Source organism: Psittacula echo (assembly GCF_963264785.1).
Source record: "Psittacula echo genome assembly, chromosome: 4".
Lineage (NCBI taxonomy): Eukaryota > Metazoa > Chordata > Aves > Psittaciformes > Psittacidae > Psittacula > Psittacula echo.
In genome coordinates, this window is record NC_137738.1 from 36,564,993 (window position 1) to 36,589,477 (window position 24,485).

The 24,485-nt window shown below is 41.3% G+C and overlaps 1 protein-coding gene across 1 annotated transcript in view; it reads left to right on the forward strand.

Annotated features, from left to right (window-relative positions):
* Nucleotides 1–24,485, forward strand: part of AGPAT4 (1-acylglycerol-3-phosphate O-acyltransferase 4) — a gene marked incomplete at its 3' end in the record, with an annotated part of 81,367 nt that overhangs the window by 40,813 nt on the left and 16,069 nt on the right. Inside the window, exons 3-5 of the mRNA XM_080616305.1 lie at nucleotides 5,422–5,591; nucleotides 16,027–16,188; nucleotides 18,403–18,556. Of these exons, the coding sequence (XP_080472431.1) occupies nucleotides 5,422–5,591; nucleotides 16,027–16,188; nucleotides 18,403–18,556 (486 nt within the window). The remainder of the gene's footprint in view (nucleotides 1–5,421; nucleotides 5,592–16,026; nucleotides 16,189–18,402; nucleotides 18,557–24,485) is intronic.

Below are 24,485 nucleotides of genomic sequence, written 5' to 3' on the forward strand. Positions count from 1 at the left end.
TTGTGATGTTCAAACTCCAAAACCTCATGAAAGGGAGTGGAGAGAAGCCTTGGAAATCTTGGACTAGCCCTGACTTGGGATCAGGAGAATCCTTTTTTTCCCTCTATAAATTGATTTTTAGTTACACATTCTGATTGGTGTACAAAGAGGAGGAAACTTGCACTGATCGTCTACACTGTGGAGGAAGAAAAGAGGGTATGTATGAGTGACCTGGTGCTGCTGAGCCACCACAGCAAGTTGCTGGGTGATAAATTTCTGAGGCAGGTGGTGGAAGTAAGCTGGGGACATGATGCAACAGTAGTGCAAACTGAGACTGCTAATCACTGCTTGAGACCCACAAAGAGGATGGAGGCAGGGAAGAAGGGGAAAGAAAGAGTAGGGAATATGAGAGGAAGAAACAGGCTAAGAACTTAAAGGCTGAAAGTTTGTATTTATTGTATTTACTACAGAGGTGTTTACTGCCTGCTTTATATTTCTGCAGCAGCTGCCTGAGCGTATCGCTGACCAATGGGCATGAAAGGTCAGGAATAGAATCACAGAACCATAGAATGGTTTGGGTTGGAAAGGACCTTAAAATCATCTAGTTCCAACCCTCCAGGCATGGGCAGGGACCTATTTCTGCAATATTTATTCAAGCAAAACCCTGCTTATATGAAACCTAAAGTATCAAAGCACATATAGGAATATTTTTGTCTATGCTTTTTTTGGAATGTATTTGAGACTGAAAATATATAACCAAAGAGCTCGGTGAATGTGTCATGCCTGTCTAGTGAGAGTCGTGATGTAGTGTTAGTTTTGTTGAAATTTATTAGCAAAAGACAAAAATAAACCCAACACACTTGAAGAGGGATGGCTTTGAAGTGGGGTTTTTTTCTGGCATAAAGTTGGCTTTTTCTTCAAAAGGGCTGGCCTTATAGTCATCATCTCTACTTGTTTGTATTAGGCAATAGGTCTCGGGCAGTAGAGGTTAAAAAAGGGAAAATCCCAGCTGGCAGTCATTTCTTCTCTTAGTTAGGTTCCCATTTAAGCAAAAGACAAATTAATCCTGTCACTAACTTCCTTTCTTTTCTGTGATTGTGTTCTGCCTTGAGATCATAGAATCGTAGAATAGTTAGGGTTGGAAAGGACCTTAAGATCATCTAGTTCCAACCCCCTTGCTATGGGCCAGATTCTGAAAGTTTGCAAATGACTGTGTTTGGGTTAGTGTCCCCCTCCCCCAGTCATTGTTCAATTTTGCTGTGTTTTGGGAGCAGAGAGCTTTTATTTCCAATGCAAATCTTAATACATGCTTGAAAAGATGTAAAATTGTGAATGTGTGTCGTAAGGATCAGATCTTAGCAGGGAAAGTCTAGAAGCACAGCCATGTATATACATTTTAGTATCTCCACAGCTCTCTTGCTGAGATATGGCCATCTTTTGGCTTTTGTTGGGAAGTCAGTTTCCAACCAGTGAAGTTGTTGTTCGAATAACATATGACAGTTTAGGTCTCCCTGTGTATCTCAGACTATTGTTTTGATGCCTAATAGCATGTATTGAATATTATGTCCTCTGGCCATTGTAGTAGTTACCTGCACTGGTTAGAAATAAGCAGATGGATGGACAAGTCATTTATCTGTACTATAAACATGGTTTTATCATATTAACGTAATGTTATTTGAATAGATTGTTATTAGCCTGGCTGTAACACTGTTAGATAAAATTTATTCATGTCACTAATGCCTATTCTCCAGTGTACAGCACAATGTCATCCAGAAGCTTCAGCCAATTAATTTCACTGATGATGCCTTGAAAATGTAGATGACGTGTTCCAAGCTGTTTTCTGTTATCGATCACTAGTTGAGGCCAGTAGAGGACCAAAACTGAAAGGTTCAAAGACTGATCTGGTTTTGATCTTCCCTGAGGTGAATGAGGTTTTGTGATGCTTTTGGAGCATCTCAGATATCCTTCCAGCAGAGACATTCAGATGGCACAGATAGGCTCTGAGAAGGAGATATGTTTCACTTAGCAAAGAACAGCTTCTCACATTAGACCTTTGCTCAGGTGCAGAAGTTTTGTGGTAGCTTTAACATAAAGCAAACATGTCTCTTAACTCCTTTTCCATCTTGACAGATTTAGTCCCATGGAACCCCAGCTCAGGACATAGGTTGCTTGAGGAGAGCCACTGCTTTTAGATTTTCTATCTCCATGGAGATAGAGCTCTCCAAGCTTACTGGCTTTACTGACTCATCTCAAATTCCAAACCTCAGACTGGAAGGACTTTGGTAAATAAAGGTTTGATTGACAAGTCTTGTCGTCAGGCTTATAGTTAAAAGAAAAACCAATACAAAACTATAGGACTGGTGCCACAGCCAGGGGTTCAGCTACTTAGGCCATGGGACTTGCTTTGAGAAGTGTGGTCTACTAGGGTCCATCTGTCAGGGAAGGGGAAGAGCATCTTTGGTCATAGGCTTGCCAAGCCAGTGAAGAGGGCTTTAAACTTAAGCAGCGGGGGGAGAGAATCCTCAATCCATCCCACTCCTACCGGTTTGGTGCCAAAGACAGCAAGAGATGCCTAGAGCCTGGAGAGGGATCACAGGTCAGCAGGAGAGCACCTGAAGAGCATCATAAAGGAATTCCTGCCACTCTGGCCAGTCAGTCGGGTTCACTGGGGGCCCAACTGAAATGCCCCCGTGCAAACGCATGTAGCATGGGGAATAAACAAGAGGAGTTAAAGACATGCACACCCCTGCAGGGCTATGATCTTATTGGCATCATGGAGACATGGTGGGATGGCTCTTCCAAGTGGAGTGTTGGAATGGAGGGATACAGGCCCTTGAGGAAGGACAGATGGGTAAGACGAGGTGGGGGTGTCACCCTCTATGTCAGTGACCATCTGGTCAGATGTCATGACCAGATGGAGCTCTGCCTGGGGATGAATGAGAAGCTGACCAAGAGCTTATGGGTCAGGATTAAAGGGAGGGGAGGGACAAGTGGTATTACAGTGGGGGTCTGCTACATGCTGCCTGACCAAGAGAACCGAGTGGATGAGGCTCCATACAGACAGGAGCAGCCTCACATTCACAAGTTCTGGTCCTCATGAGTGACTTCAACCACACCAATATCTGTTGAAGGGCATAAGCAATCCAGCAGGTTCCTAGAGTATATTGATGATAACTTCTTCCTCGAAGTGATAGAGGAGCCAGTGAGGAGAGGTGCCATGCTGGACCTCCTTCTCACCACCAAGGAGTGGCTGGTGGAGAATGTGAAGCTGGAGGGCAGTCGTAGTTTCAGTGACCATGAAATGGTGGAATTCAAGACATTTAGGGTGGTGAGGAGTATGTGCAGCAAGCTTCCTGCCCTGGACCTCAGGAAAGCGCACTTTGGCCTCTTGAGGGATCTTCTTGGTAGAGTACTATGGGATAAAATCCTGGAGGGAAGAGGGTCCCAAGAAAACTGGTTAATAGTCAAGGATCACCTCCTCCAAGCTCAGGACTGATGCAACCTGACAAAGAGTAAGTTGGATAGGAATGCTGGAAGGCCTGTGTGGATGATCAAGGAGCTCCTGAACAAACTCCATCATAAAAAGGAGACCTACAGAAGGTAGAAGCAAGGACAGGCAGCATGGGAGGAATGCAGAGAAATTGTCTGAGCAGATAGGGATATGTTAGGAAAAATAAAACCCTGATAGAATTATGTCCAAGGACATCAAGGGCAACAAGTAAAGCTTCTGTAGATACATTGGTGATAAAAGGAAGATTAGGGAAAAGGTGAATTGTCTCCAAAAGGAAAGGGGAGGCCTGGTTACCTGGAACATGGAGAATGTTGACTACTGCCCTAGTCACAGAAAGCAAAGGCAGGGACTGGGAGATGAAGAACTGGCCACTATAGGAGAGAATCAGGTTCAAGATCATCTAAGGAACTTGAAGGTGCACAAATCAATGGGACCTGATGAGATGCATCTGTGGGTCCTGAGGGAACTGACAGATGAAGTGGCTAAGCCACCGTCCATAATAGTTGAGAAGTCGTGGCAGTCTGGTGAAGTTGCCACTGACTGGAAAAGGGGAAACATAATTCCTATTTCTAAAAAAGGGAAAATTGAAGACCCAGGGAACCACAGGCTAGTCAGTCTCATCTCTGTGCCTGGCAAGATCATGGAGCAGGTTCTCCTGGAAACTATGCCAAGGCACATGGAAGATAAGGAGGCGACTGGTGACAGCAAACATGGCTTCACTAAGGGCAAATCCTGCCCAACAAATTTGGTGGCCTTCTGTGATGGGGCTACAGCGTTGGTAGAAAAGGAAATAGCAAATCATCTGCCTGGGCTTGTACAAAGCATTTGACACTCTTCTACACGGTGTCCTTGTCTCTAAACAAGGAAGCTCCCTTCCAACCCATTCCATTCTGTGATTCTGTGAAAGCCTGCTTCTTGCCTGTGCTTGATAATGGGATAAGCAAATAGGAAGGTGGCAGTTATATGATAGTCACTAGGAAACTGCTGAGAAACCAAACTCCAGCTTCTACGTACACCTGTGTTTTAAGCAGCTCTCACTGTCCTCCCAATCCTTTTATCATTTCTTACAGTTAGGTTTTTGCAAATCTGTGTGCAAATCCAGAGTGGTTTTGAGGTATTTAACAGTCATTTCCCTGTTTTCTCTCCTCCCCTGTTCCCTCCCTCCCACCCCCCAGCTTACTTCATCAGTTCATCAACTAAAGGATACACAGATAGTTATGCTATTAATAACTATCCTTGGCTCTGCACACTTTGCCAGCCACTCACCTTTGGTCTGGGTATGAATGTTCTTTGTCCAGTCTGAGCTATTGGCTTTGCTCTGGAGGATTCATATACCCCTGCCAAATGTAGAGGGCATCAATTGTAGCAGGTCGTATGACGGTTACTTCTGACAAGTTAACAGGATGATGCATAAGGTGTACATGTAACAGAGCTGGTTGCACATGTTTTGTCCAAACTGCTCTGTGGTCTAAAACTGTACAGTTTTTAGAGGAGCGTGATGACCTGTATATGGCAGGAATAGTTGTGTTTCTTCCTCCTAAAAGCTTTTTCTGTTCTTCATGTAATTTTGTTGTACTAGTAAATGCTGATTTTACATGTCTTTTGATAATTTGAATTTTGAATTCAAATTATTGATTTTTGAAGCACTGAATTTGCAGTTTTCAAATAAGAGGAACTCATTTTCCTCAGTATTGCTGTGGAAATTTTCTGCTCCCTCTTTCCATGCAATATCCTTATTTTCCTTCTCTCTTCTGTCCCTGCCTTGCTGTACCAAGATGTGTGACTGTCTGGTTTATGTTCAGCATTTCAGCTTCATTACAGCCCTTTTTTGCTATGTGCTGGTTGAGGTGACTGATGCTTTTTAACATGTTACTAACTTGTGGCTTTGCATATACTATGTACATTCATATATTTCTTGTTCTTTATTCCAGAGATGGTGATGTTACTGGAATGGTGGTCAGGCACCAACTGCACCCTCTACACTGACCCACAAAGTTACCCCAAGTATGGGAAGGAAAATGCCATCGTAATCCTTAATCACAACTTTGAAATCGACTTTCTCTGTGGTTGGAACTTTTGTGAAAGATTTGGGGTCTTGGGGGTGAGTTTTCTTTAGCATTTAAAATAAACTTCCTGTTCTTAAATGCAGGAAAAAAACCCACAATGATTTCTTGTGTTTTTGAAAGGTAATGGATCTGTGCTCAAATTTCCCTGTCTAGAATTAGAGAGGTGAACGTAAAGCAGTGCAGTGCAAGTATGGAATACTGAGACAGGATTGCTTGAGCGTTCACGGAAATGTTAAAAGCATTGCAGTTAAAGCTGGTGGAGCTATTATTTTAACCTGAGGAGGTCATTACAGTTGTTTCTTTCTATGTGCTTGCTAGATAACTATTACGGTTCATTGTGCTGCAGAAGGATGAGCTGTTCTGAGATTCTTTCCCAGTAAATCGTAGACTTTGTTTGCTTTCTCCAGTGTAGTCTTACAAACCCACAGCTAGTTTGAATGAGCTGTCATCTCAAGTGAAAGCATTAACCAGGTTATAGCTAGTACACGATGGGGGAGGAATGATTTAGTCGTGGTTAAATACACTATTAAGTTAGGCTAGGAGTACATGTGCATTTGTTTTCAGGGTGGTTTTTGTCTCCCCTGTCAGCTCGGGGATGATTCAAGCATCCCTCCTAAGACAGCTTGACTTAATTATTTGGTGGTGATGACATTCCCTGCCTACAAGGAATTTAGATAAGAGTTTCTTCTCCTAAGAAAGCAGACTAATACCTCATTTTGGCATATCTGCAGCATTCTCTTCCAGCTTTGCTGCTGGCTGCTATCAAGTCTTGACCTTGGACTGTGTGAACCTAAGACATCTTGTGGCCTTTCCTTTGGACTTTGCATTTCCTGGACATTTAGGCACCATTCCAGTAATTTGCAAATTACAATAATGACAGCCTACTTAAATAAGAAAGGATCCTTAAAACTGGAGAAAAATGAACCTAAACATTACAGGCCCTGCATATTGCCAAAATGGCTGTTGGGTCCTGATCACTGAGGAACAGTTCTACCATAATGTCTAGGACTTGATAACAGAGCTGGAGGATAGCATAAGGCAGCCGGAGATGTGGGGAAACCTATCCTAGCAGGCAGATGTGCATGGCAAAAACATTCTCTCTTCTGTGTGCTTGTTATAGAGGGGTTCTTGAGTATAGCCTATCTAATTTTGTAAGCCAAATGGCTACAGTTCTTTAAATAAAACTGTGTTTTAGAGGATCAGGTGGTGCTTCAGAAAGCACTGTTGTAGAAAATTAAAGGATTATTTCTGTACAAACTAATAGGGACCCACAAGGTCAAAATCTCCTGTTTTACATTGATGCTGTGTGATTGGATTGAATCTCATTAGCTTTAATCATTATTTTTTTAATAGTTTCCCAAGGTAATCAGGATCATGTTTTATTTTTTTATATTGTTCCCTATGCATAAGAAAACCACCGTGTAGAAGCATAGATGTTGAACAATTACTGTGCTGCACTAACTGAAAATAATTTTTGGGTTTTTTTAGATGCTTACAGTCATTTCTCAATTTGTTTTTTTTGCTAATCTTAGGGGTTTTAGAAATTGCTATGTGCTTTTTAATTTTTTTTCCTATTTTTATTTTTTTAAACTATTTCAGTCTTGAGTAATGTACTTTTGTACTTGAGTAATGTGGTTTTACTTCCCAGAAACTGCTCCAGGAAGAAATAGTTCCCATGTGCTGTCATTTGCATAGATGTCTTTACCCACCAAAGCAGTGCATTTCGCTATTGGGGCAACCAGTTGAGATTAATCTTAATCCATTTTAAATTGCAAATTATGCACAATTGGTTTCCTGATTGGAGTGTAGCTTGGCTTGCCTTTGTGCTACCTTACGTGAGTTTGCACTGTGTGAAGCTTCAGGGTTTGGTGTGGCAGCACAATTAGGAATGTAGGAACCATTATCCTGAGGGATGATGGTTGGGAAAAGGAGTTAAAAGAAAAAGACAAGTGTCCAGAGACATTCCTAAGTGGCATCCCAGCCTCCAGCATTTTGTGGCTTAGGGAATTTGTGCTCCAGTGGTGTTTTATATTTAATGCTCTTTGATTTTATACTTCATGAAGTTTCTATGCAAGCTTTAGGTATCTACCAATACCTTACTAAGCTGATCTTGTGTCCACTGCTACTGAAAAGAAAATTTTGCACATGTCATCCTATCTCCTGCATCTGTTCTGGTGCCTGTCTGCTCTATTTTGGCCTGTTTCAGACACCCCTTCTCTCTCCTGCCTTAACTAATACAATGAAGAAAGGTGAGATGACTGGGATCAGAGAAAAGGGTGAAGGTGAAGACAATTTAGGGGCAAAGGAGCTGGGACTGATTGTGTTTGGCTGCAGCAGGCAGACAGAATGGCTTTGTTGTGACATCCAGCTGTACCCTGTGGCCCCAGCAGACACCACCAGTGCTTTTAACTGTGTCACAAGCATGTGTCCAAACTCAGTATTTTGCAGCTTGAACTTTTATTAAATGAAGCTATTAAATGCTGTTGTTTTTTACTTGGCCATCCCAGTTTAACCCAGCAGACAGCTAAACACCTCACAGCCACTTCCTAAGTCCCCTGCACTGTCCCCAGTGGGATGGGGTAGAGAATTTCGGGAGGTGGGTGAGGGGAATAGGCAATGCTAACATTGATGCTACTTTTAAATATTTTTCTTTAATATGATACTTCTGGAGTACCCATTGAAAATACTTGGAGGCAATGGGCTGAAAGTGCTGAGAGACAGAGACCTATTCATTTATAGTGGAGAAGAAAACCACATGAAGCAGCAATTCTGTGCTCACTTTTACAAGGTATTGTAGCCACTGAGATTGTCTCACTAGCTGCAGGTGGATTCTGTGCAGCAGAACTTACTGGTGTGTAATTGTTTGCAGAACCAAGCCTTAGAAGATTTTTTGGTTATTGTTGGAAATTAGAAGGAAGTAAACTTCAGAAAACCTAGAAGTCAACAGGGATTTCAGGCAAACCTGTTGTTCAGCCCAAACTATTAATCACTTACATTTGTATTCCACATGTGGCTTGGTTTTTTTCCTTTGTAAAGGGGTCCTCCTGTTTTGTCTTTGACACCCATCAGCCACACATACCCACCTCCTTGTGCTGCCAGTCCTCAGTGATTTGTGCAGAAGGTAGAGAATGCAGGGGTACTTGATGACAAGTCAGCATCATGCTGCTGTGGGCAGCATGGATGTCCACAGGGATGGTGGAGTCCCAGCTCCTCAGAGGTGTATGCAGCAAGCTGTGAGGGAAGGAGGAGCTGCACTTCTGACTTGGCTTTCTGTAGGGTTGGAAGTAGCATAGCCCCAACAGACAGAGCTTTGTTCACACACATTTCATAATAAAAGGACATGTCTGTTATGATCCTGAGCCAGGATGACTGTGATGATTATGTTGTGGATGCTCTGCTTTTCCAGCTCATGCTTGGTGCAGTGGCTGGGGGAGATGCTGACTCTGGTGTCTGTGTGTTGTTCTGTTGTGTAAATAGAGATGTGGTCTTGGTGACAGGTCCTTGAACTCTACTGTGCTCTTCCCTTTTCCTTTTTGTATCATTCTAGTCATAGGACTTACCACCTTCGTAGTGATGGACAGCCTAGCTACTGTATAAGCATTTAAACACATAAGTAGCATTTAGTTTCTTCAAGGTGTAGGCTAAGAATCTCTTTAAAACAGACCCACTGGACACCAAGAACTTGCAGCCAAGACATAGGCATGTTCTGAGCAGGGAGGTGTTCTTCAGCATTTAGACCAAAAGCACATTAATACACTCCTTGCCAGGATTCACTTTACTCTTCTGCATCATTGGTTGATCTGACCCAGCAGTGATAAAACAGCTCTTTAATTTTAGTAACCCTTTTTTCTGACATGAAGTCAGTTATATTAGCAACATTTGTGTGTTCTTTAAAACTGAACGTGCTGCCTTATCTGTTCATCTTCGGCTGTCTTTGAGTTTTAAGTCATTAATGTGAGTGGTCTTTCTACCTTGGCAAAACATAAACGTTATTCTGAGCGGCTCAGTGTATTGGCATCAAAATCTGTGCATTTCTAAAAGAGACCATACTTTATATTCCTTGGCAGGGTAAACAAGGCAGAAAACCATTATGAAAAACTAGTTGTTAACTACTTGGCTTTTAGTTTCTCATAAAAAATTGCCAAGCACGTGTAATAATTTTTAACTCTGTCTGTTCTATGTGCCAGGAAACCTAAATTTTATTTAAAAGCTGTTTACGTTGAAGCTTGCTGTTGGAAAAACTTGAGTATGGCTTTAAATATAGGTGTGAGCAATTTTTGTAGGTTTTGATATGGGACTGATAGCTATGTGAACCCAATAGTTCTTGTACATTTTAATATGTGTTAGTAGATTTAAACTAGATTCTAGTGGTAAAAGGGATAAAACCATGTAGAAATAAGCCTTGGGTATGGCAGGCAGAAGTTTGAGGGACAGTGTACTTGCGAGGTCCTTCAGTCTGGCATCTCAGTCAAGGTAGGGGTTGGAGATCCATGCAGCAGCAAAGATGTCAGGATTACTGATGTATTAGAAACCATGGAAGTGCCTGAGAACGGTCATGTAGGAATTGCGGCTTCTCCCCCCATAAAGGTGGTGGGATCAATAGCCCAGCTGAAGTGCATCTGCACCAGTGCACACAGCATAGGCAACAAATGGAGGAGCTGGAAGCTGTTGTGCAGCAGGAAGGCTATGACATAGCTGCAGTCACAGAAACATGGTGGGATTTCTCGCAACTGGAGTTCTGCAGTGGGTGGCTATAGATCTTTCAGAAGGGACAGGCAAGAAAGGAGAGGTGGTGGGGTAGCCATGTATGTTAGGGAGTGTTTTGGCTGTTTAGACCTTAATGATAATGACGATAGGGTTGTTTATGGATAAGAATTGGAGGAAGGCCAGCAAGGCAGACATCATGGTGGCAGTCTGTTATAAACCATCCAACCAGAATGGAGGCAGACGAAGTATTCTATAAGCATCTGAGAGAAGTCTCATAATCGCTAACCCTTGTTCTTGTGGGGGACTTCAGCTTACCAGATGTCCATTGGAAATGCAATACACCAGAGAGGAAATGGTCTAGGAGGTTCCTGAAGTGTATGGAAGATAGTTTCCTGTCACAGCTGGTGAGTGAGCCAACTGGGAAATGTGTACGGCTGGACCTGTCATTTGTGAATAGAGGGCTTGTGGATGATGTGACAGTTAGAGGCCAACTTGGGCATAACGATCACAAAATTATAGCGTTTACAGATGATTCTTCGTGAAGTAAGGGGGGGGGGGGTCATCAGAACTGCTGCCTTGGACTTCCAGAGAGCAGACTTTGACCTGTTTAAGGTACACAAAGTCTGATGGGAGGCAGTCCTGAAGGGCAAAGGAGTCCAGGAAGGCTAGACATTCTTCAATAAGGAAATCTTAAAGACATGGGAGCAGGCTGGCCCCATGTGCCAAAAGATGAGCCAATGGGGAGATGACTGGCCTGGCTGAATGGAGAGTTTTGGCTGGAACTCTTGTTAAAAAAGAGTTTATGACCTTTGGAAGAAGGGACAGGCAACTCAGGAGGACAAGGATGTTGTAAGGTTGGTTGTTGGCAGGGAGAAAATTGGAAGAGCCAAAGCCCAAGTAGAACTTAATCTGTCTACTGTCATAAAATATGTTTCTATATATACATTAGGAACAAAAGAGGGTCTAAGGAGAATTTCCATCCTTTATTGGATGAAGGGGGAAACACAGTAACAAAGGATGTGGAAAAGGCTGAGGTATTTGATGCCTTCTTTGCTTCAGTCTTTAATAGTAAGACCAGTTGTTTTTGGGGTACCCAGCCCCCTAAGCTGGAAGACAGGGATGAGAAGCAGAATGAAGGCCCCATAATCGAAGTCAGTGACCTGCTACACCACTTAGACGCATGCAAGTCTATGGGGCCACACAGTATTCACCCAAGGGTACTGAGGAAGCTGGCAGAAGTGCTCACCAATTAATTTATCAGCAGTCCTGGCTAATTGGAGAGTTCCTTGTTGAATAGAGGTTAGCAAATGTGATGTCTTTCTATAAGAAGGGCTGGAAGGAGGACCCAGGGAACTACAGTCCTGTCAGGCTGATTTTGGTGCCAGGGAAGAACAGATCACCTTGACTGCCATCACGTGGCACGTACAGGACAATGAAATGATCAGGCTCAGTCAGCATGGGTTTGTGAAAGGCAGGTCCTGCTTGACTAATCTGATCCCCATCAATGACAAGGTGATCCACCTAGTGGATGAGGGAAAGCCTGTGGATGTTGTATTCTGAGACTTAAGTAGAGCCTTTGACACTATTTCCTGCAGCATTCATGGCTTGGACGGGTGTGCTATTCACTGGGTAAAAGAACTGACTGAATGGCCAAGCCCAAGGAGTGGTGGTGAATGGAGCTAAATCCAGTTGGTGGCTGGTCACAAGTGGTGCTCCCCAGGGCTCATTGCTAGGGCCAGTTTTGTTTAATATCTTTTGTTAATGATTTGGACAAGGGGATTGAGGGCACCCTCTGTAAGCTTGCAGATGACACCAAGTTGGGTGGAACTGTTGATCTGCTTGAGGGTAGGAAGGCTCTACAGGGGGATTCGGACAGGCTGAATTGATGGACTGAGCCTTTTGAGGTTCAACAGGCGAAGTGCGAGGTCCTGCATTTGGGTCAAAACAGTCCTTTGCACCATGCAACACTACAGTTTGGGGAAGAGTAGCTTGAAAGTGGCTTAGTGGAAAAGGACCTGAGGGTGTTGGTCAACAGGTGACTGAACATGAGCCAGTTTGTGCCCAGGTGGCCAAGGCCAACAGCATCCTGGCCTCCATCAGAAATAATGTGGCCAGCAGCACCAGGGAAGTTATCATCCCTCTGTACTCGGCACAAGTGAGACTGAATCTGAAATACTGTGTTCAGTTTTGAGCCCCTCACTAAAAGAGAGACGTTGAGGTGCTGGAGCATATCCAAAGAAGAGCAAGAAAGCTGGTGAAGGGTCTGAAGCACAAGTCCGATAAGGAGCAGCTGAGGGAACTGGGGTTGTGTAGCATGGCGAAGAGACTCAGAAGAGACCCTACGATTCTCTACAACTACCAGAAAGGAGGTTGTAGTGAAGCAAGTGTTGGTCTCTTTCCCCAAGTAACAAGCAATAGGACAAGAGGAAATGGCCTCCAGTTGTGTCAGGGAAGGTTTAGACTGGATGCTAGGAAAAATTTCCTCACTGAAAGGGTTGTCAAGTACTAGAACAGGCTGCCCAGGGAAGTGGTTGAGTCACCATCCCTGGAGGTATTTAAAAGACATGTAGATGAGGTGCTTAGGGACATTGTTTAGTGGTGGACTTGGCAGTGACAGGTTAAAGGTTGGGCTCTGATCTTAAAGGTCTTTTCCAACCTAAATGATTCTAAATTATGTAGTTGTTCATGTAGGCAGCCAAAACTACATTATTATTTGTATTTAACATGGCATTTTACCATATGCTTGGGCATACATGCTCTAAAATACTGTTGTGTCACCTTTCCATCATGGAAGAGTTTTATTCAATATGAAGCATTAGAAAGTAGGATCCTAAGTAAATTTCTGAAACAATGGCTTTGAGGGAGTAAAGAAACATCTTTCCATCCTGATGTCCCAGAAAGTATAATGTGAATGAATTCTGTATTTCAAAAATAGAGCAAACAGAATTATCAAAAGTATGCCAGTGCTGAGGGCAGCCTGGGGAGCAAATCACTCGCAAGGCAGATTGTTACTGTAATGGTTTACAACTGCAATGAATTTGTTTTGAAACTGTAGAACAAATTTTCTTAGACATCCTCAGCTTGCAGGTTGATTTAATGCTGTTTGCTGCATTCTGTGATCAGGAAGTATTGAATAACTGAGGTTGGATGTATAAATCAAGATTTTCTTTCTGTGACAGCATAGCTGTGCAAGTGCCTCTAAAGTAAGTTTGTAATAATACATTTTTTAATGTGAGGTTAGTGCAGTCATTCACGAAAGGAGACCTTCATGGGTATTTTCATCTGAACAAACTTGCACAGAAGAAATTAACCTGGATTAAAATACTAAAACTGTAGACAGATTGTCCCCATCCAGTGGTAATTTCATTAAACATCTGTTGGAATTGCACAGTTCTGAGCACTGAAAATATTTTACTTCCTTCAAGAAGACAATTTACATGGAAGACGTAAGGCACTTTAAAATGAAATTTAGTCTCGCGCAAGCTGAAGTTGAAGGTTAGAGGTGATTGACACATTTTTGCCAAAGCACATTGGTAAAGAAGAACCTAGTGGCCAAAGTCAACTGAAGCTGCATTTTCCCCTTCAGATATTTACACGGGAGCTGTGCGTGGGTAGATGACTAAGACAGAACAGATTGTGGCTCTGGTTATTGTAAGAGAGATGATAGCTTCTGAGGGGAGGCCTAATGTATTCCTCCCACACCAGAGCAGTCTTGCCAGTATAATGCACTGAGGAGTTTCCTTTCTCTAATTAGTCCTATGTCATTAGCCTTCCTTCTACTCCTAGGATAGATGAGATGCACAAAATAGCATAAGGTGATTTAGTTTCTTTTTATGTGCATCTAAGGAGCCATACTGTCACGTGTTTAGAAGAGTACTTTTAAATTTTAAAAACTAGTTGGCACTGAAAATGAGTAAGAATGTGCCCTGGGGAAGAATTCAAACATTTATTCTGCTGTTGTGGTTATACTTGCGCTATGCGACACCTTAGCTCACAGCATCATTTCTTTGTTTCACTGAGGAAAGAATAACAACAGTGGCCCTTTGTTTAACTCACATGCTTTTAAAAATATACCCAACATTAGAAAGCAGCTATGGTGAAATAGTTACTTTAGCTTGGTTTTTGGACTAGGATTCCTGTGTTCTAAAGTCTAGGAGGGAGGAATAATAGTCTGCCTCTGTGGTCTAGAGGCCTTGTACATTCTATGAAGAGCACACTTATGGTAGGTCTTACGATATTGAGTACTTACTGTAAATAAACTTTTAAAAGCATGGGTTTTTTCCTATTTTGGGGGGCTGACACTGTTGCTGTTTGCCTCACTGTGCAGTGGCTTACACTAGGCTGTGGCTGATGGGTGGCCTGGTTGTTGCTGAGGTGGGCAGTGGTTCCCTAAGGTTTTAGGCCTCCCTGCTCAGCTAAAACCACTTTGCATCAGTTAAGAGTTTCTTGGCTCAGCCGTCTTCCTCAGGCATGTATGGGGGAGAAGAATGGAAGAACATATGAACTGGTCTGGGGGCTGGAAGAGGAGGCTGGGCTCAGTGTTGCTGCCATCCCATCACTGAAATTCTCAAATGATCAAGAGGCAGCACTTTATTACAAAATATTTAATCATTTGACAACGATGGTTCCTGCATTCTTAGAAAAGGAATTGTCTCATGTCATCTTCCAGTCTGATTCCGTGTAACAGTTGCTAGTGAAGCTATGTGACATGCACTTGCCTTCCAGTTTTAGGAGCTTTTAGATAGCTCAATTATTTAAGGTATTTTCTTTCTCAAGGGAGAAAAACAGATGAGAGAAATGTGCTGAGATAAAGAATTAGGTCAACTCTCTTCAACTAGAAAACAAATGAACAGCAGTGACCAAAAAAATAGAAGTAAATAATTTCTATTGATGTTAATTTCTACCATTAAATAATTCCTACTAATCAAATGTGATGTCCTGGAACCCATCTGCAGAGCACTTTGATGGTATAGCTTATAATGATATCATGGATAGAAACTGGACTGTAATTGCTCCATCTGTCCCCTAAGAAAATGTCACTGTTTTGCAGGAAATGCCAAAACAACAATTTCTATATACACACGCACACGTGTGCCATTTTATTCATTAAATAACAAAGTGAAATGTAAGGCAGATAGCTAGTGTAAGTATTAATGCACTTCCATAAACAAACCAAAACACAAATAAAGTATTTCTATTGCTGTTGTTTCTAGTGGTTATGTTTTCTTCTGTTGGTAAACCATGTGTATGCATCAATATATTGTTGTTCAGCAATGGCTCTGTGGCTCTGCTTCTCATTCAGAATAGTGGGGTTTTTCATCATGATGACATGTACCAGCTTTGGGGACAAGCTTAGCTGCAACAGATCTTAAAAAAACTTGAGTCCTTTAAGACTGGGCTACTGACGAGGGTCTGCTTGAATTAAGAATTTCATTCTATATGGTTTGGGTCTTTTGCATGGATTTCTCGGTGTTTGAAGGAATTTGCCTTGTGTTTTGAGTTTTAGTGTTCGGGTAGCATAGACAAACGCATGAACACACGCATATGTGTATTTAATTCTTACCGTTTTCTTTTATGCTGATATCTGAGATTAGATTTCACTATTCTGTCATTTGAGAAAACTTTTTTTCTTTGTTTTGCTGCTGTTAAAACTGGGACTGGTCAATATGAATCAATGTATTAGTGTCTAAGTGTTCATGTGTCATACCCACGAAGAACCATAATTGGTGTAACTGCTTCATTTGCTTTAACTCTGTCTTGCAGAGTGCCAAAGTGCTTGCAAAAAAGGAGCTCTCCTACATGCCCATCATTGGCTGGATGTGGTATTTCCTAGAGATAGTCTTCTGCAAGCGTAAGTGGGAGGAAGATCGGAAAACAGTCATACAGAAGTTGCTGAATCTCCGGGACTACCCTGAAAACTTTTGGGTGAGTGATGACTAACAAGTGGAGTGTGAAGTGCTGTAGTGCTTGGTGTAGTATGAAGGGCATAGACAATATGTGACAGTCACCAGTTTGCTCCTGAGAACTCTGATTCATAAGCTTCCTGGCAGTATCAGGAGAGTGTTCTCTAAGAATTGAATTTTCTCTTGAATTTTCTGTGTGATAGTCTGTCTTGTCTGTTTTCTTCCTCTGTAGTATGGAGCCTACAGATGTTATTGCAAAAATACCTCCAGTGCAGTCATTCAGTAAACTCTGTAGTCCTCTAAGTACAGGAGCTGGAGAGCGGTAGATGCAGGGGTTCATAGCAGTGTATCAGATGCATGCGACAATGTTGTATCGAGACACATTAGCTGTATTCTTTACCTAAGCTTCCCTCTCACCTTAGATTGCAGAGTTCAAACTATTATCTTCTCCTTCCATTTCTCTGTGATTCTTCCATTCCTGTGAAGGTGGTAGGTCAGACATGGCCCAGTAGAAGTGGAAGCCACAGCTAAGTACCTGTCAGAGAAGTGGCCCTTGGGGCCGTTGGGTGTGTTACAAGGAGAAGATTGAGGTCACGTTCCAGTAACAGGAAAGTGCTATGTTTTGCATCACCATTTTTTAGCATGGAGCCTGTCTGGCATTTCCTAGTCCTAGAGGGAATGAAAAGCCTTTGAATTTTTTCACTTCTTAATATTCAGAAAAGTCCTACTTCTTGTGAGCTGGATAGTAAGAGAGGGATTCAGTTAAAGAAATGATATCTTAAGCAGCTTTACGAGGGCCTACAGAAACTATTGCTTAAGAAGCAGTTTCCTGGTAAAGATAGAGATATTCTTTCATTCTTTGAAACAAAACCTTTTTTAGGTTTTGTTTTGCCCTTTTTTTTTTTCTTTTTAATTGTCATTGATTTAGATGAGCACTAAGCAACCGAAACACAGCTCTGTGCTTCCATAACGATTAAGTGACTTCCAGGCAGGAGGCTGTTCAGCAAAGGGACGATTCTTAGTTTCTAGTTCCAATCTGTCTCATAGGGAGAGAACTCACAAAGCCGGTGTTCTGTGACTCTTCGACGGTGTGAATGCCCTTCTGCACACCTAGGCAGTTCAGTTTTAATTGGTGAGCACAAACTACCGTCATTCTTTCTATACTGTTGTAGAGGGATTACTAAGAAGGATCTATATCTGTAATGAGAGACATAACAGTTGTTAATGTACATCTGGCATTACTGCAGTGTGGAGATATAATTTGCCTTTGTATGGTGACATCATGTCAAAATGCACAGCAATAGCACCTGGGAAGGTAGAAAGACAGAGCAGAAGGGTTGTCTCATCAGTTTCTGTATGTTTCATCTACCTATTCAACATTATGCATGTGATACATGAGTAAAACTGTTCTTTTACTGATGAGCTGGAACTGAAGCTGGCTGCTTGGCTAGTTTTCTTAAGTCTTTCTTTGTTGGCTAAATCTTTGCTGTGGGTTATGAAGACTTAGCTTGTGCAATTTGGCAGTGCTGTCTGACATGTTAGTTTACATTCAGGCTTGGCAGAAAACAGATGAACAAGTGGTAAATCTCCAAAGATCTGTCTGTTCTTCTCCCTTGCCTGCCAGTGGCAAAATTATAATTGTTCATGTCTGAGCACTTCCACTCATAAGGGGATAAGGCTTTCAGTTGTCCTGCATCTACTGCCATGCATCTCTTACCAGTTCTGTCACTGGCATCATAGTTACTGTCTGCAATTGTCAGCAGTCCTGATGCCATAGTGACAGCAAGCAGGTTGAAGTGATGGGAAGCAAGCTGAGCACAAAGCATTTCTTAGAAATATGTTTGGTTTAGGCAGTTACCAAGTTTTAGATACCATGACACTCAAACACTACACCATCAGTGAGAGATTTGCAACAGGAGGTATGTTTTGAGTGTTTTCTAATCTCTTATTAAAGATGGAATGACTCATTTAGAGAAATCAAGTCATTCTGAGAGCAAGTAGCAGAGCAGATGATAAAGCCTAAAGGCTAGAGTTTAAACCAGAGGATGGCAAGTTGAGTGGGTGAGGGCAGTTGAGACTCCAGGGCAATTAAATTGGCTAACTGTGTTTTTGGCTAGAAGTGTCGCTGATAGCAGTGTTCATTTGGGCTGTGTTGGTGGGAATTAGAGGCTCCTCTGGTCACACAGGTGCAGAAGATGTGAGCTGCTGTCTAACTGTAGTTCTCTCTTGGTTTTAGTTCCTAATTCATTGCGAGGGCACAAGGTTCACAGAACAGAAGCACCAGATTAGCATGCAGGTAGCTGAAGCCAAAGGCCTGCCCAAGCTCAAATACCACCTACTGCCACGAACGAAAGGATTTGCAGTCACCGTGCAGTGTTTGAGAAATGTAGGTAAGGAAAGTCACACGGAACAATGCTAAATGGTTATTTCATGTAACTGCTGTCACTTTGCTCTTCTTTTCCCTGTAGCGTGTGTCATAACAGAAAAGCCCTGGAAGCCTCTCTGACTTTTCTTCCAGTAGCCTGCAAAAATTAAAGATTAGGTTTTACTAACAAAGTCCTGGGGCACCTTGGTGGTTTCTTTGGTTGTTGTGTTGGGGTTTTTTTGTGTGTGGCTTTTGTTGTTGTTGTGGTTTGGTGGTTTGTTTTTCTGTTTGTTTGGTTGGGGTTTTTTGTGTGTGTATGTTGGTTTTTTGTTGGGGTTTTGGTTTTTTGTTAGGGTTTTGGGGTTTTTTTGCTTTGGTTTGGGATTTTTTTTCCCTGTTTTTGTTTTGGTTTATGTTACTGTGACTCTGTATCAGGGGACCTCAGGTTGCATATTTTGTACCTCTTGTCAAAGGGCAGTATTTCTTAGTATTTATTAAGCAATCCTGTTCTAAATGAAGCTAACCCATCATTAGAGAATCTGAGGCAGTGTGTCTTAAATATTCTCTTCTGGTAAATGTCTGCCTCAGCACCATTTTAAAATCAAAACCTATTCTGCTTTAAATTTCTGTGTAGATGTACTCTTTAGTTTATTTGTGGAGCTGGGTAAGAGTACTTGCATTTGCCAGCTGTAAAGTCACATCAGTAAGAACATGGCACACATACCTTTGAAGTGATTTTCTTTGACTAATAAAATCCACCAGTCTTCTGCTGTATACTTCATGGGCAAAGGAAAGACAATGCTAATTAGCCATAGTGCTACAGTATCTTTGGTAGATTTGTGTGTTGTTTAGAAGGCTGATATGTAAGAAAGACAAAGTGATTAGTGGTTTAGAAGAGAATGTTCTAGTTTGACAGAAGTTAATGTCAAAACCTCTTTTGTCTTTGAAGGCATGTTTTCATGTGGCATATCTGGGATAGCTGCTTTAAAAAAAAAAAAAGGCTTTGAAGTCAGCTGTCTTGCTCTCTGTTATTTTGATTCTACATGTCCTCTTGCAAGTCAGGTAGATGGTATCACTATTGTAGCTTGTCAGGCATCCACAACTTCCCGTCCCTAGAATGGATAGTATAGGTTGGATCTTTTCTGATATGTGGAAAAGAGGTAAGTTATTTGCAGCATCCAGCAATGCCCTTAGAGGCACAGTTTAACCTTCCCTTTTGAATATAGGCGACTCTTTTGCTGAGGGTGGGGGGGAGGTAGACTTGAGACACTGAAGAACAGCTGAGTCAAAACTCTGTGACCTTCAATGCCTGAGCTGGGAATCAGGGACAGGTTATTTTGGTACTTTTTTTCTTTTCACTACTGTTAGTAAAGCAAGCAAAACATGGTATGATTGTGGACAAGTAGTTGATTCATGGGAAAATGTCTCAAAAGGAAACATTTTTAGGGAACACGAGTGACCTTTATAAAAAGTTTTGGGCATTCATGGGCTTCTTAGGATCCTGAGTATTTGAAATACCTTCAGAAAAAGAAGCCTGAGATTTCTGGATTACTTACATACTTAGAGAAGTGTATGTTGCTATCAGTCCAGAAGCTGTGACTTGCTAGACCAGACAGGGTACAGCTAATAAGAAGGTAATATTTCCCTGTGAGGGTTCAAGGAGAAGCACAGAGTCATAGCTTCTCATAGTTTTTGTTGAAAAAACATACCTGAGGGAAACAGATGATGACCCCAGATTGGTGTTGCAGAATCTACTAAGTATGTTGCTTTATTTGCCTTGTCACTTTTTGCAATGAGAGTGAGATAATAAGAGCTACTGTGTGGGTTACAATAATGTTTGTCTTCTTTAGAGACAAGGGGTACATGTGAAGAGTATTTGAAAGGCCTTTGTAAACAGAGCTCCTTGTAACATTCATATGTACAGGTAACAAGGAAGTCCAGAAATGTTTTTTGAATAGAGAATGTGATGAAAGTCTGTTTTGAAAGTCCATAATCTAGAAATGTAAGTTCTGTCTAGAAATTGCTCCTTTCTTGCATGTATACTGATAGGGTTTGACCACTTATCTCCGTTAACCTGCATGAACATTTGATACCCACATTATAAGCAGTTACATGCAGGTATCAATATATGCAGAGGCTGTGTGCTGTAATAATTTGGGCAGATTTTTGTTTTGAATATTTCCTTGTACAAAGTACTCTTTGACTTGTTCACTGCAAATCCCCTAAGTTTTATTGTTATGCTGTGCCTTATAATGCAGACCTACCAGTGACTGTGTCCCTCTATTACAGCCTCAAATTACTTCTAACAAACAGCATTGGTGTGACTGCTGAATTCCTGTTCTGCAGAAGCAGCAATGGCAACAAGCAGATGTTCATAACTTCAGTGACATCAGTAATGACCTACAAGAATGACTCTTGCAGGCTGACCTAGCCCTTGTGACACTATTCACACCCATTTTGGTGGCCATGTCTGCAATGGGGTATTCCTACATGTCTCTGAAAGTGAGAGACTGGTGCTGAGTGCTGCCTGAGCCTATTTTGGGGCCTCCCACTTAGGCTAATGCACTTCTGCTCTTCCACAAGGGGTGGTGGGCCTGGCTGGAATGCCTCACTAAGGGAGGTAGCTGCAGCGTGACATAGCATTGAAGGCAAACCAAATGGTTTGGATCCAGTTCCAAGCTGGGTGTGACAAAGAGGTCAGCTTTTCGTTTTCCTCTGTTATTTGTTCCTCCTTTCTGACAAGGGTGTGATTCTACCTGTGAGGCTTTAGTACTACAGGATGGATGAATGCTGGTTCCTGTGGCAGTAGCTGTAATTTAAGCACAGAATGGTTCTTTTCAAAACTTTGTGTCAACTCTTGATGCTACCTGATGGACTAGTTCTGTATGTTGGAAACAGGCATTGGTGACAATCTGACAAGTCCATCTGTTTTGAAAAACTTAGCTTCAGAAGGAGTTTAATGTGCATACATGGGAAACTGCTTCCATATTGTCAGAATAAGCACAAGATAAAAATATCTTTCACACAAAATAACAAGAAAAGAACCTTCCCTCCTAACTAGCTTCTTTTATAAGTGATAATGGAGTTATTTTCTCTTCAGAGACTTACTTTCACAAATTCAGATCTCTTCACACAGTTTGATTCTGAAAGGAGTGCTCTTGATATTTTTTTTTAACTTGTTTTGATATTTTTATCAGTGACTGTCTCTACCAGTTTGTTAGTACAGATAGCGTCCCCAGGAACTTCATTTCTAGAAGCCGTTTGCTGTCTTAATAACTTGGTGTTAGGTTTCAGAGTTTGCTGTCTATACTGTTCATGGAAGCAAAGGAAAATACGGATCTGTTTCTAAAACTCTCATCCATTATTTACATTAAAAATAAATGTCATAAATATTGCAGAAGATATATTTAAGTGTTACTTTTATTGCCTCGCTGTATATCAGGCAGTTCCTTTCAGCTGTTTTTATTTAGTTAAGACGTGTATTTAAAAATATGCCTCATGATGGGTTGTAGATAACTCCAAGTTGCCAACCTTTTCCTCCAATTGTGTCTGCTGGGAACTACTGTCCAAGAGGCAAGGTGTGAGAATAAATTCCAGGATGATGTGCTCATGTAGTTCAATATGACAGTGTTTGGGGGTTTTGCAATGATGGGGATTTTTCCCTGTGAACTGCACTTTAGTCCTGAATTTTTTTCAGTGTTTACTGAGGTTCCTGGTCATCCTCCTGAGCAAGGTACCAAGTTTAAGAGGATGAGTGATTTTTTTTGACCAAGAGCAATTAAATGTTGAAAGATTGTGTCAAGGTGGCTGTTGAACCAGCAGCACAGTGAATTCCACTGTCTCTTCCTCTCCCTTTCCGAGCAGTCTTCACTTCAGATAATGAGGGGCTAGTATGAATCTGTGGGCATACTTGTTGCCCATTTGTCAGATGATTGTTCTGGCATAATCCACCATGCCCACAAAATAATGTATGAAATTCAAGAGGACAGATGAAGTAAGAAAAATCCTCTCCAGAGAGTTAATTTCTTGGGTTGAAATTAAGAAATTAAATCTTAAATTCTCAGATACATAGCTCTCTGTCAGAATGCTGTACGAGGAACCAAAAGTTGAAGATATATTAAAAAAAAAAAAAGCTGGTCAGATATTAGAAAACAGAACAAAAGCCCCAGCCTTTTTTGTCAGAAAATAGCAGTTTAGCTGGAAAAATGTTGTTTTCAGTTAGGATCTGTTCTGAGCCTTTGAAAAGGCTTCCAAATACTGAACTGTGTTTGGGTTTTAATTAAAAAGATGTTTCAAGATAACTTCTTTGAGAAAACATTTGATTTTGCAATTGAAGCAAAACTTCTCCAACATGGCCTAAATTAGTCTGAGAGTGAGACAGTTGTGATGCTGTCAAGGTACTGTAGAGTTGGGTTTTTTACTTGGTTTAGAGCGTGAAGTTTCTGGACTCTTCAGCTTTTGGATGAGACAGTCATGAGATACGCAGTTCTAATTATGTAATTACGAAATACACATTTAATGAAAAACAACCCCAGTGTGTCACACAGCATGCTAGTGCTGCTTTGGCTGTGGAAGCTTTCTGGCAGGTTTTAATTCCGTGCAGTCTTTTTCTTTGACACTTCTACTGTTGTTCTTCTGCACTTTCAAAATGAAAAAGCTTAAGTCTTAATTTGTTTTCTGTCTGGATATGACAGAAGTCTGTTTACTCCTGCATATGCTATTATAGTCTTGGATTTAGCACTGCTCCGCACCAAAAGATTTCAGTGTGATATTAAAAAAGAACTGGACTGAATATCAAACTACAGACTGGTTAAAAACTGGATTGGATTTTGGGGTTTTTTTTTTGCCTTGGAGTGAAGAAAAACTCTTGTATTAAGTCATCAGCACATACAGATGTTCCTGACCAATTCTGCAGAAGTTTTTTCAGAACAAGAGAAGCATCTTCCAGTATGTCTGAACAAGCACCCAATCTACATAAAAATTCAAATGCAGACGTCTTACAAGTGCTGTGTACATCATATTTTCCTTTATCGCGTTCCTTTTGTCATTAGAATAAACTCAGGCTATTAAAGAATAAACTGAGAAGCTTACCCTGTGTAAGTCAAATTAAGCTCATCTTCTTTCAATTACATAGGATTAGTAAATTAGAGTAGATTAGTAAAATCCTTCTACATTAAGCAGCTTAAAAATGGTGGGAGTAGTTTATTCAAAATACAGTTTACTACTTGTATTGCACAGCAAGAGTAGTGTGCCTGAAGCAGATTTTCACTTATGTGTTGTAGTTTTGAGTTTGGGCTAAAAACCCAACTGTAGTAGAAAGAGAGTAGAATTGTTAATGAAGGATACATTCTGCATCAGCGACAGTGTTTTGGCCTCTGCTTTCAGGATTTCCATGCAAAATTGAAGCCAGGCTATTCTGTTTTGCGCTATGAATTCTGTTTTGCAATAACAAATGATGTGGTGAGTTTCTGGGGGTGAATGTTGTGACCAAGCTATATTTATCTCTTGTAGCTAAAGAGGTTTCAAAATGAAAAGCAAATCTGTTCTGTCTAATAAAAGGCTTTCCTAGGTGGGTCAAGAGCTCTCACAATAGTTCATCTATCTCAGTGTTTGTTACTGCAAAACTTCAGGGCAGAAAACCTAAAATGTAGCAGGCTACATGTGAAGTGTATGTTAGTCACTTTTATGATCAAAAAACAAATAAATCAAAGTTTTGTGGCTGGCATTGTTCGTAGTGTTCATACCATGATATGCAATTGGTTTCAGTGTCAAGAGAATGAATTGCTATCTAGTAATTTTGTGACATCAGGAAAACCGTATCTCTCAGGATGTCTTCAGAGAAACTTTTTTGAAACACTTTATGTGGTTTAAAACAGTGAACACTTTTCTGTAGAAACTACTTGTTAATGTTGTCTAGTTAAACTCTGAACAACCATTGCAAATACTTTCACTGT